Consider the following 13818-nt stretch of genomic DNA (forward strand, 5'->3'; position numbering starts at 1 on the left):
AGCCAGAGGGCTTATTAGTGTTACTTAGTGTAGAACTCTAAGCATCCACCTAAAGTCACACCACACATAGAATAAATCTTTCTCTTTCTCTCATACACACACAGACACACTCCTACATAGTTATCTCCCTGATTTCCTAAAAGTTACATCTAAGATAATTAGCTGGAAATTACAATTTAGAGAACACTATGAGTGTTCCTTATGTCACCCTGTTCTCATATCACCCATTTGGGAACAAGTAGGAAAATGAACAGCTATAGTGTGTTGGACTTTGTAGAATCCTTAAGTCAATGGATTAAGTCAATGGAACCCATGACTCAGGTCCGTGGGGCTGGAAGAGCCTTGGGAATCATTTAGGGAGAACACGGGGAAGAAAGCAGACAAGCAGTAAGCACACAGGTCTCATGAGAGATGGGGAGTGGGGGCAACAGAGGTTTGTTTTTCTTCCTTGGGTTTTTCAACCCTCCCTCCAACCCCCAGGAGCCTCATTCCACAAGAGAAAAGCAAGAAACCAAGAGAGGCCTGAGGTATCAATTACTTTATTACTCTAAGGGGACAAGTCCAGGGGACCAGACCCAGGGCTCTATAGCTCTGCTATTCTTTGTGAATGTCTTCATGAGCTGCCAGGCCCACCTTTATCACCAGCGAGAGGAACTCCTGGAAGTTAAGTGCACCATCCTCATTGATGTCCAACTCTTTGAGCCAGGTGTCTACATCTTTTTCCTGTGAAGATTGGAGAGAAAGAAGCCAGAGTGTAAAGATCTCAGGGAAGCTGAGGCATGGCTGTCTGCACAGGGCAACGCCAGGGACCAGTGACCCAGGGCATCATCAGAGCCGGGCAGAGAACCCCGGCCACACCCAGCCCCTCCTCACCAACAAAAACTTAGGACACTCCATCTCTAACAATTTCTTCAAGTCATTCCGATAGATGGCATGGTAATTCCCTTGCAACAGGGAGTACTTGTGGTAGACCTCAATGATGGAGTTCATGGCACACTCCAGGTCCGTCAGCATGGTGCCCAAGGATTTGCCCTACCTGGAAGACAGAACACACGGGCAACCCCGGCGTGGGGAGGGTGCCTAGGGGGACACTCTGAAGGCTCATACTCCAAGGGATGGCTCTGTCCTGGATGGCACCATCCAGATAACTAAACCCAGCATAGGGCTATGGCTATGATGGGAAGTGGGGAACGATGTGGATGAGGGTGTGGAAGGAAGCAGGGTACACACACACACACACACAGTTACTGCCAGCTCTCCCCATGCCCCCAGCCGCTTCCCAGGAAGGGCCCAGCTTGGGAAGCAAACATGCCCTCACCCAAAAATACTAGAGCTCTCGGCTCCTTCTTCAGCCCTGGCTCACGCTTCTCTTCCGGGAGCCCTGGACTCAATCCAGACCTCCCAGAGTTTTCTCTCCCCTCCTGAGAGAAGGCTGCTGCACTCCTCAGCCCTCCCCAGGGGAAGCCCAAAGTGTGGGACAGACTGGGGAAGTTCCACTTACCAGGTCTCCCCAAAACAGAGTTGACAAAAGACATGCAGGGCTGAGTATCGGCTCCCTTTTATAGCAACGAGGCTTGGCCAGCTGCCCAGGGCCTCAGGCCACTCAGAGGCAGCTGCTCCCTCTGAGGATTGCTACAGCCTCTGGTTTCCCAGCAAGGTGAATGGGGCAATCACTGCACAGAATGAAAGGTTCTGATGCGGAGCTTGGAGCGGGGTCGGGGGAGCTCAGGAAAGGTAGAAGGGAGGAAGGCTTTTGCCAGGCAGTGATGCACAGCAGGAGAAATCAGGAAGACGGCATGGTGAGTACTCCTCTTGTAAGCTGCCTGCAACCCCTGGCTTGGTCAACCAGGATGTCGACTTCTGAGTCCTTCCCCATGGTTGCTGTGGCTATTCCCGTGGCTAGGGGCTAGTCTGTGCATCTCTGAAATGGAACTGAAGTTGAGTGCATGAGTATAAGCTCATTCTTCCATAGCTTTCATCACATTCTCAAAAGGGTCCAAAGGCCCCTAAAAGGTTAAGAACACTTGTCACGGCTGCCAGATTTTAGTAATGAAAGGTGGAGTATTTCTACTGTTGTTTTGTGTGTGGCTGGACTTGGTGGGAACGTGTGCTGCTAAGGCCTAAATCAGTTTCTCTGCTGCTGCCCCTACGCCTTCACAAAGCTCCTGCTCTGTGCAGCTGGGGGTGCACTGTGCCCCAGGAGATGGATGCTGGCTTGGGGTCCCACTGTATGCATGAGGCACTGAGCCTCTGCATAAACAGTAGGGGTCCTTCAACCCTCTCTGGGATGATTGTGTGCCTCTGACCCCAGGATCCTGGGCTGAAGAGGAACCTGACCATGAGGGGTGGGGGTGGGGGAGATTTGTGGTGCATTTCTCTTGCTACAAAGCCCTTCAGACTCACATAACCTATTAAGATACTCAGAACATGCCTATCAGAAAGGCGTGGCACAGCCCACTCAGTCTACACACACAGAAGTCAAGCCCCCAGGAAGGTGAAGTGGTTCCTCCAGAGTTTCCCAGTGCAGATGTGTCAGAGCCCAGACCGGATCCCAGAGCATCAGGCTCCCGGGGTGTGATCTGACAAGAACATGACTCTGCTGAGAAAACTCCTCCCCTCTCTCCTTCCTTCATGCATGCAACAAATATTTACCCTGTGCTCCTCCAAGGCCTAGGCCATCACCACCTCCTAGGGGAAGTAGATAGGATTAACCTCTCTCTCCTTCATGTTTCTACAGACCTTTGGGCTCCATTTTGTCATTAACTTTATAGCTGTGTGACCTAGGGCTAATTACTTACCCTCTCTATGCTTTAGTTACATCAATTATTAAGTAGAGATTAAAAATAGAGTCTACCCTCAGCCTACAGAATAGGAGAGAATATTTGAAAATCATATATATGAGAAGGGATTAATATCCAGAATATGGAAAGCCTACAACTCAACTCCAAAAAAAACAAACAACCCAACTGAAAACTGGGCAAATGTCTTGAATAGACATTTCTCCAAAGAAGACATACAAATGATCCATAATCACAGGAAAAGATGCTCCATCTCACTAATCATTAGGGAAGGCAAATCAAAACCACAATGAGGGGCTTCCCTGGTGGCACAGTGGTTGAGAGTCCGCCTGCTGATGCAGGGGAGCGGGTTCGTGCCCCGGTCCGGGAAGATCCTACATGCTGCGGAGCGGCTGGGCCCGTGAGCCATGGCCACTGGGCCTGTGCGTCTGGAGCCTGTTCTCCGCAACTAGAGGGGCCACAACAGTGAGAGGCCCATGTACCGAAAAAAAAAAAAAAAACCTGCAATGAGATACCACCTCACACCCATTAGAATGTCTGCTGTCAACAAAGACAGAAAATAACAAGTGTTGAAAAGGATGTGGAGAAATTGGAACCCTTGCGTACTGTTGGTGGGAATGTAAAATAGTGCAACCACTGTGGAAAAAAGTATGGTGGTTCCTCAAAAAATCAAAAACAGAATTACCATATGATCCAGCAATTCCACTTCTGGGTATATACCGAAAATAATTGAAAGCAGTCTCAAAAAGATATTTGTACACCCATGTTCACAGAAACATTATTCACAATAGCCAAAATGTGGAAGCAACCCAAGTGTCCATCCACAGATGAATGGCTAAATAAGTGTGGTATATACATGCAATGGAATATTATTCAGACTTTAAAAAGGAAAGAAATCCTGACACATGATACAACATGGGTGAACCTTGAAGGCATTATGCTAAGTGAAATAAGACAGACAGAAAAAGACAAATACTGTATAATTCCACTTATATGAGGTACCTGGAGTAGTTAAGCTCATAGAGACAGAAAGTAGAATGGTGATTGCCAGGGTCTAGGAGAAGCGGGAGGTGGGGAGTTATTGTTTATTGGGTGCAAAGTTTCAGTTGTGAGACGATGAGAGTTCTGGAGGCTGGATGCACAACAACGTGAATACACTTAACACAACTGAACTGGACACTTAGAAATGGTTACAATGGTAAATTTTATGTTATTTATATATTATCACAATTTAAAATATTTTAAAATTCAAAATGCTTCCACCTAAAAAATAATAAAATCTACCTGATAGTGTTGTTGTGAGGATTAATAATAGATGAAAAATATTTATGATTTGTGGGCTTTTATTAACTTGCATTATATTTTAATTAAAGTTTACACGCAAAAAAAAAAAAAAATGTATGAAGAGCTTAAAGCAGCACATAGTAAGCAAGCACTGTGTGAGTATGCAGCGTGATTACTGCTCTGTAAATGTGTCTGATTCCCCAACTGGGCTGTGAACCTTCGAGGACCCAGACTGGCTCATCCATCTCTGCCTCCCTGGAACCCAGCACAGTGCCTGGCATATACTATAACAGCAACAACAATCAATAAGAATAAACAATAGCAACATAATAGCTAGCATTTACTGGGTTCTTACCATACACCAGGAATCATTGCAAGTGCTTTACTTACTTCAGACCATTTAATCCTCACAGTAATCCTATGAGTTATGTTCTATCATAATTCCCACTTTATAGAAGAGGAAGCTGAGGCCCACAGAGACACAACATTTGGTGCATCAAAGGACTTAGGTGGCTTATGACCCGCTGTGACAGCATCTACTTTCTGCACCTGCCTGGAATGCCTCATTGCCAGTAAAGTCCTCCTCATCCTTCCTGCCCCAGCCCAGGCACCATCTGCTCTCATCCATCCCTGACTCTCGTTCCCCCACCCTTATCAACACTGAGTTGATTCTTCTCTCCTCCATGCTACCAAAGCCTTCTGCATCACAGCATTTGCCCTGCTATATTAGGGTTCATCTGTTTATTGCCTGTCTTTTCTTTAGGTCTGGAAGCCCCTTTAGAGCAGAAACCACATCACATCCCAGGGCCTGGTGCATACTAGGGGTTCAGTTAATACTTACTGAGGGGATAAGTGAATGCAAAATTGAACACTTGATCTAGCCCTTACCCAAAGCAAAAATTCCCTTTATCATACCCAGCCACTTTAAGTGGTTTTTGGAACAAGACACGATATAGATCCATCAACCAAATGCAGTCTACCTTCCTTGGCTAGTCAACCTCTTGACAGGAAAATAGGGCTGTTTCTGACATCTAATATGACAAGTTTTCAGCCAATGATCAAGCACTTGCTGCATACCTATTATTTGCCAGGCCCCTTCTATATGACCTGGCACAATCTCATCTTACCCCAAATAGCGCATCATATTTTCAAAGTGTTTTTACATCCACTAACTCTTTTGATAACCCTGTGAAATGGACATCACAGGTACAATTATCCCTATGTGACAGATGAGAAAACTGAGGCACGGGGAGTCACCTAAGGTCCTCTGGGCATGCATTCTGCTTTGTGTTGGTGCTTAGGTGCCAAAAAGCACACTTTAGAACAAAAGGGTCGCTTTTTCTGAGATTCTATTTCGGGTTTGTTCACTAGCCCGGCACGGAGCTCACGCTGACCTCTTTCAAGGGGGGTGATGGTGAGGTTGATGAAGATGATGTTTTTCCCAGACCCGGGACCCCTTGGCAGATGTCTGCCTTGAAGCCACTCCCCTGAGAATGTCCCTGTGGAGACAGCTTTCTTCATCCAGAAAGGAAGGAAAGCAAAGCCACAGATCCAGTGAGGGAGACATGAGCCATGACCCCCTCCAGCCTCATGTGTTTGTCTATGGAGCCTGCTGACCAGCGAGGCCATGAAATTCCAACCCCAGAGATGCTCCCCCTGGACAGGCAGCCTTGGGGGCCTCCAGGAGAGCAGGACCAGGCTGAGCTGACCTGGCAGGAGAGGGTGTCAGGAACTGGGCAAGCACATGGGGGAAAAGGCAGCTCCTGTAATCAGACTGACAGACATGGGGCAACCATGGGGAGCGGAACCTAGTCCTGTTTACAAGAAACAGCTCAGTCTCAGCTGTGTGTCCCAATACCAGGCTCTTGCCCGTGGCTAAGGAAATGAGGAGACAGCCCGCAGGGTCGGTGGAGAAACCCCACAGGAAGGGACAGGAGGACCGGGGCTGAGCCGCCCCTTCATGCTCAAAGCCTGTAGAATACAACACATTTCAGGTGAGACAGGCAGGGGAGACCCACCTGGGCCTGGGACAAAGCTGTCCTGAATCACCAGGCCAAGGATCTCCAAGTCTCTGGACGTGACTAAGCGACCTGCAGGAGGCAACACAGACCTGGGTCATGGGATTCCAGTCAGCAGGCGCCATATCCGTGCCTCACTCCCTCCCTGAGCACGCTCTGTGTGACAATGCCGGGACCTGTGCCGGACACGGAGATGACGGGACGTGGTGCCTGTCTTGGCGGAGGACACAGACAGCAACACACCTCCATGCAGCAGGACAGGCACCTCCACAGGGGAAATCCAGACGGAAATGGGGGAGGGGGGCTGCCGACTTTTAAAAGGCGAGCACTGGGGATTGGCAAACGTGGACGGGCATCCATGACAGGTCTGCTTCCAAGCTCCACAGATCAGGAACAAAGGTCCCTGGCTCAGCCTGCAGGGCATTGCGCCCCATGTTTGGTTCACAGACCCAGTTGGCAAAGGGAACCAAACCAAGTCCCTTAAATGACACCCCCAATCATCTGCACAGGGGAGCAACACAGATGATTACCCATTATTCTAAAACTCATCGTTTCTATCACAATGCGCTCAGGACGTGGGTCCTCAGACCATCCTCAGAGAAGAAATCCACCAAGAAGGACCCAGCAGGGCCTAAAGGCAGAGGAGACCTCCCCAAGAGATTCTGCATCAGATTCGTGGGCTTCCAGGGAGAGACAAAAGCAAACAACGCAGAAACAGGGCAGGGTCAGGTCTCAGCAGGGAGGGGTCAGGGAGTCACAAATAGCCCAGAGTCAGCCCTCATCCTTTTTTTCTTAGTAAAAACCAGACCAAACCCTCCCCTTCTCCAGGAAGCCTTCACTGGTTGACAGTCACTCACGTCCCACGCATCACTCTTCCCTCTGACAGGCTGCATTGCTGGCTTTGCCCTTGACCCCATCTCTGACTCATAGTGGGAAAAACCCACCTCACAATCTTCGCTCCCAGACTGGCCCGGACCTGCCACCCGATGTCAGTTACCAGTGTCACCTTCCCCTCCCTGTCCTGGCCCCTTCCCAGGCCCAGGCTGCTCTGCCTTTGTTGGGACTCTCTGTTGACACTGGAAGAACTTCTGCCCTCCTAACTCGTGTTCAGTCATGTATGGGTAGCGAATGACTGATCAGAACATCACTGGTGAGGCCTGGCTTCCTTGTCAAGGAACCAGCTCCCCAAGAGAAGAGACTCTTTGCTCTCAGACTGAAAGCTGAGGGCAGGGGCTCTGTCTCCCCGCTCAGACAGGGGCTCCTGGGGACAGGGTCTGTCTCTTACCCAAAACGGATGATCCTCAGAATAGGACCAAACCTCCTGTTTCTGGACCCGGAGCAGATGCCCAGAACCAGGAACTCAACAACACGCAGAAATGTTTACGAAGTTGCTTTATTCTCTTCCTTCACAGCTGTCCTTACCACAGACACACACGGCAGAGCTGTCCCTTCAGCTGCCCGTAGCCAGGTTGCACCTGCCCCCCTGCTGGCCCCTGTGGGGAGGCTGCTTGTGCTTCCCCTGATAGAGTCCGTGCTGGGCGCTGTGCTGGGCGCACAGCTGCTGCTGCTACTGAGGGTGGTAGTCCTTCACCAGCTTGCCCAAGCGGTAGAGGAACTCCTCAAAGCAGATCTGCTTGTCCTTGTTCTTGTCTGCCACCCGGAACAACTCCGTGATGGAGTACGGCTCCGTCCGGCCCTGAGGGGTGGGCAGAGGGTCAACCACGCACCCAGACATCGCCCCGCAGCAATGGCCAGGCCCTCCGCTGCCTGCCGGTGGGAGGATGGGGTGGGGGACTGTGGCCTGGCCCTGCCTGGAGGGGGCTTGCAGCACACAGCTCCTCACTCAGACAGTCAGTGGCCAGGACAGCCTATGTGGCAGAATCTGGCCAAACAGGCAGTGGCATGGTGGGCACCTCAGCTAACTGGACCTGGGGCTGCATGGGAGACAGAGGGTGCGGGCAGGGCTCCATTTGCTGGCTGACTGCACACCCCACGACACAATCCACATTGGTCCACCATCAGAGGCTGTTTAAGCCTGTCTCCCCTGCAGGGACAGCCCAGCCCAGGGGCTTCGGGGTGGAGAGCTGTGCCTACCTCCTCCACAATGGGAGCTCCCAGGGCAGAGCCCACTGCCCCTCGTGTCTGCATCTCCAGCACTGCTGCAGGGCCAGCACCAGGTGGGGTCCCATGTCTGCATGCTGTGGCACCGGCCCAGGAACTGTTTATGACACTGGGCCCATGTCACCTATGGAAGGGGCAGATCAAGGGAAAGGCCAGAGCCGTGGGCCCCTGAGCTGGCCAGGATGTCCCAGAGGAGGTGGCCCTCAGGGCTGAGAACTGAGGATGGTGTAGGGAGGAAAGGAGCATTTGGAGTGGAAGGGACAGTAGGGAGAAAGAGGGCCGGTGAGGACAAAGTGGAGTACTCTGCAGTGTGGGTGAAGCAGGTTTCAGCAGGATTTGGCTGATGAGCCTGGGGAAGCCAGTGTGAAGTTCTCAGAAAGCTTCCAGGAAGGACGTCACTGCAGCCGTAAGCAGCTGTGGGCCTGGGGGCGACCTTCATCCTCATGGCAGGTCTCCCGCTCCAACTCCCCCACTGCCCCACCATCTATTTCTTATAATCTTATCTCCTCTGCAAAGCTGGTTGAACCGGGAAACTGGAGCCTTGGGCAGGCTCACCCCGGCTTCCCTCATCTCAGCCCCCCGCCCAGACTGCTATTTCTGCCCTGTGAGCCCCCGAGTGCAGGGTCTGAGGGTCCTTGCCCAGCCCCATGACATAAACAACTGGCCCTGGAAAGAAAAAGGTCTCCCTAGAAACAGGGACGAAAAAGTTACCCTAGCCCCCGCCTTAGTGATCCTCATAGCTACACTCCAATAAACTGAGGGCAAGTCTGTCTCCTCTGACGTGTCCCAAAGGCAGTCAGGGGACACAAGAAGTGACCAGAGGAGGTGCCTCTCCTGTAGTGCAGGGCCTTGAGTCGAGCACGACCTGAAGTCCTCTGGACATAACAGTCCAGAGACCCCGCCGGGGCTGGATACCAAGGGCCGAGGGCAGCACCCCACAGACACTCCTGCCAGCCTTGCAGCCCCCAAGGAGCCCAGTAATCATGGGGCTGGGCCTGATGACAGAGGAGATGCACTGGCCTGCAGAGGGTGATTGATCCCAGCCTGGGTTCCAGGGAGGAAGGGGGAGCAGCTTGTGCAGACCCCAGGAGAAGGGGCTGGGGTTCAAAGGGCAGTCCTCGGGCCAGTCACTGATTGAGCTGGACGGGGGGAAGAGTTAAGACCCGTTCTCACCAGAAGCAGGTCAGGCAGAAGAATAAACAGGTTTGGGGTTAGGACTAAGTTTCAGGCAGGAAGTTTCAAGACAGGGAAGGACAGAAAATAAGGCTGGGCTGGGCCATGTTCCCCCCACTGCAGATCCTGCCCTCCACCCTCCCTCAAGCCCCCTCCCCTAGGTGGAAATGCTCTTGGGAGACAGCTGTACCTGCACTCTCACCACTCATTTCCAACCCCACAACCAACCCCATACTTCATCCCCACCCAACCTCAGACCCCACCCACCAAGGTCCCCATGAAGCGGGGAACGTTGTTCACGAGTAGGGCCTTCAACTCCTCCAGGGACAGGGTCTCCAAGTCCCCCTCCCAGGCCACATACTGGTGGTAGCAGGTGGGTGATTTGGAAGAGGGATTCTTCCACTAGCGTGTCTGTCGTGGTGGCTGGGCCTGGGCCCAGGACAGGGGCAGCTCTGGAGATGCAGTGGGGGAACAGCAGGGGACAGTGGAGAATCTGGGGGAGAGCACAGCACAGCAGGCCACACTGAGGTCAGGCCACAGCAGGTGGGCACTTCCACCAAGAATCCTCTGCCCAACCTGTCTCAGGCCCCCTCCCTGCCCTCCATCTGACCCCTTGCAAACTTGGCTCAGGGTCCCCGCCCTGCAGGAAACTTTGCTGGGAACTCTTAGGACAGGGCTCTGTCCCTTCCCTGAGACGGGAGTCTTCCAGGGGACAGGAGCTGTGTTCTCCACCCCCCAACCCTGCTCTCAGCTTAGGAGTCCCCGAAATCAAGAATGAGAAAAAACTAGACTCTTCGAAGCAAGATGGTATTTTCCAATGGAAATACTTTTAAACCTCTTGAGAAGGCAAGATCCCCCCTACCATAGACTCTTTTGTACCACAAACAGAATATTGAAATAATTACACTACCCCAAAGCCCAGGCCTGCTCAAATATTGTTTTCCTTTCTTGGTTGAATACAGACTGCACAGGGATCCCCATCTTTCTCCTACCCCTGCCCTGACCCTCTCTGAAGGAGTCTGCATGCCTTCTGCATGGCCCCGTGGCCTCCCATAGCTTCTGTGCACTGAGGCTGTTCAGTGCCCAGTGGTGGGGGCAGGCAGGGGCTCTGCAGCCTCTCCCATCCCCCTGCAGCCCCATCCCGGTGCTCTGCACAGGTGAGGGACTGATGCCCTCAACCCCCCGCTCCCCACTTCTTTCGGAGATGAGATCCCTGTTTTCGGGAGGCAGGGCTGTCCTGTCTGGCGGGTCAGCTGTCTTCCTTGGATTCTGGACAGATTAGACTCAGGACAACTGCTTCCAACTCTTAAAGAGCCAGCCAGGCACTGGGAGAAGCCCCTTATACACAGCATCCCATGTAATCCTCACAATGACCTTGTAAGGGAGGCATCATTCCCTCATTTTCCCGAGGAGGAAATGAAATCCAGAGAGGTTAAGTACATTTCCCCAAATCACACAAATGACCACCTCCAGCTAGATTCAACCAATGCCTTTGGAAACAACCCCAAAGACATGCTTATAATTTTGGGCCCTTAACCCCTTCGGGGCCACAGTTATGCTGTTGGGACATCCATCTACACGGCATACATCCTCCAAAATGGGTAAGCATCCCCTCTCTGCTTTCCTGGACCTGTGCAGACCCAACACAGCCCAGCCCACCCCTACAGCTCTCTTGGACGGGGTGCTGACCTCAGTCACTGCTGGGCTGAGGCTGCTGCGAATCCACCGTCCCGATCTGTGTTTTATCCTAGAGATTGCCCTGTGCTCAGGAAGGAGGCAGCTGTGGGAGCACAGGCTCCACCACCCAGTCCCGCATCCTGCCCATCCATGGTGCCTTCAATTATGGCAGCCAGTGCTGTGACTCTTTGCAGGTTCCTAGCAGCATGACTGAGTCTAAATTGCATCCCTGAGATGCCATCACATGACACTTGCCTCCTACGATTAACTCAGTCAGTTTCAGGGACCCACCTGAAACTGTTTCAGCGCCTGGTCTGAAACATCTCAGAACCACAGAAGGTCATGTTATCCATCTTCCTGCTTCAGAGTTCATCATCCCAGCTCCAGGGCTTGGGTAGGGTCAGACACACAACTTAAATACATCTTCCTATGATGTCTTCCCCCAATTAGCGAACCCCCAGACTCCACAGTCATGAAGCACATTCACTCACCCAACAAATATTTCTTGAGCACCGGGCCCTCTCTAGGCAATAAGAGTAAGACATGGGGCCGGCTCACAGGATGGGGATGCGTGGAGGGGACAGAGTCACACACTGGCAAGAAGCACTGGGCACCCAAGGAGCACCTTCTGCCTGGAAAGGTGAGGAAGATTTCCTTAGGGTGATGCTATTTGTGATGGTGTTTGAAAATTTGGTTACAAGGAGGCGCACGGAGGACCAGGCACTCCAGACAGAGGAAACAGCATGGACAAAGGCTCAGGGGCATGAGAGAGAGTGGCCTGCTTAGGGGATGAAGTCCACAGGGTACATCATGACAAGCTGGAAGAAACAGGGCTGGAGAGGTGGGATGGAGACAAAACACGAAGGGTCCTGTGTGCCAAGCTAGAGCTGCAACTTTATCCTGTGCATAGAAAGTAGCTGATAGAGGATTTTTAAATGGGTTGAGTGATGGGTGAGAGGTGAGAGAGAAGTAGTAGGAATACCTTTCCTATAAGGAAATAACCGACTGCAAAGTGGAAGTGATCTGCTCTAAGGGGGCCCAGATGTGTAGGCTTGGCCTCCATACAGGTGCCATCTGGGTGACAGGTCCTTGAGTGACAGGTGAACTGCCTTCCCCCATCTCAAGCCTTCTCTCAGCCACCCCCTTCTACCGCCATCTCACCCATGTATCTCCCCTGGGAGGAGCCACTCAGGCTGATGAGTAAACCTCCCAGAAGGGGAGCCAAAGGACAGGTAATTGAACCAGAGATTAAGTCGCCGCATCCCTGAAGGTTTGAGAGAAAAATAGGTAAATACTGAAGGCAAAACATTTTCCAGGGTGATCTTCCATCTACCCAACATAATGATTTCTTCAGCAAACAAGTGGTTCATCAATACACTTTTATGTTTTGAAAATAAAAACAGCGCTCAAATTGCTAAATGGTAAAACAATTTGGCAATGCCAAGCTGAAGTTGCGAGAATGTTATTGAATATGTTTGATTCAGCCATCATTCCCCTGGGAATTTATTCCAGGAAAGTAATTAAACAGACATTTAAAAGCAATAAATAGGGATTTCCCTAGTGACACAGTGGTTAAGGATCGGCCTGCCAGTGAAGGGGACACGGGTTCGATCCCTGGTCCAGGAAGATCCCACATGCCACGGGGCAACTAAGCCCGTGTGCCACAACTACTGAGCCTGCTCTCTAGAGCCCGGGAACCACAACTACGGAAGCCCACACGCCTAGAGCGCGTGCTCCGCAACAAGAGAAGCCACCGCGATGAGAAGCCCAGGCACTGCAACAAAGAGTAGCCCCTGCTTGCCGCAACTAGAGAAAGCTCACGCACAACAACGAAAACCCAACACAGCCAAAAAAATAAAAATAATAATTTTTAAAAAGCAATAAATAGGAAAATGTTCACAACTACAATATCTTTGCCAAGGGACAAAATAGAAATAAAAACCTTGAAAACAACTAATTAACAAATTTCATATGGCAATACATCCTTGGACAATCTCTGCATGATAATTTGTCACTCTAAAGGAGCTCCATTTTTGGCCCATAGCTTGAAGGGGGGTAGGAGGTCATAGTGCACCCCTCTTCACCCTGCCTTTGTTCAATCTGGGAATTACTCTCCATACCATCCCAGTACATAATGATGACCTCCTTCCACAACTGTGATGTAACTACTGTTTTCAATTATTGCTATGCTGTGGACAGGTTCTCACACTATTAATCAGTGTGAGCCTGATTTTTAATAACTGCATAGTGATCATTTGTTTGCATGTACCTAAATTTGTTTTATTAATCCATTATTGGTAGACCTTTAAATTACTTTCAGTCTACACGTTTTAATCAACTGTTCCTTAATGTTGATGTTTCTTCAAAATTTTGCCCTGTGTTCTAGGCGCAGGGAGAAGGGGAACAGAAATGAATTGATATCCCCTTCCCCCGCCAGAGCCGCCACCTACCTCTCATTACCACAAGCAAGTGCCTGAACCAAGCTGACACCCACACACCCACACCTGGACAAGGGCATCACCATTGCAGTGAGAGCTCCCATATACCAAACCCAAGAGGGATCCCCCCAGCCATGACTTCCTTCTGTGGGAGAAAAGGAGTATCCCAGCAGCCTTCCCCATCCTAACATGAAAGTCAGTAGACACCTTTACAGTGTTACATTAGACTGTATGTGTCCAGATATTTACCTTTACCTGGGAGATTTATTCTTTCACATTGCTGCTTAGTGAGTTTTCATTCCAATTTGA

General features: G+C 51.0%; 1 protein-coding gene across 2 annotated transcripts in view; it reads right to left on the minus strand.

Moving 5' to 3' along the window:
* Window positions 1–523: 523 nt before the first annotated feature.
* S100A8 (S100 calcium binding protein A8) overlaps window positions 524–13818 on the minus strand; it is a 114157-nt gene continuing 100862 nt past the window's right edge. Inside the window, exons 1-3 of one of the 2 annotated variants that reach the window (XM_059072684.2) lie at window positions 1502–1588; window positions 874–1036; window positions 524–723 (exon numbers count right to left, since the gene is read on the minus strand). In XM_059072684.2, the coding sequence (XP_058928667.1) occupies window positions 595–723; window positions 874–1014 (270 nt within the window). In that variant the 5' untranslated portion in view covers window positions 1015–1036; window positions 1502–1588 and the 3' untranslated portion in view covers window positions 524–594. Of the gene's footprint in view, window positions 724–873; window positions 1037–1501; window positions 1589–13818 lie in introns of those variants that run through there. The other variant, XM_067036403.1, reaches the window with a different exon arrangement.

This window comes from Kogia breviceps, chromosome 1 (genome assembly GCF_026419965.1).
Source record: "Kogia breviceps isolate mKogBre1 chromosome 1, mKogBre1 haplotype 1, whole genome shotgun sequence".
NCBI lineage: Eukaryota > Metazoa > Chordata > Mammalia > Artiodactyla > Physeteridae > Kogia > Kogia breviceps.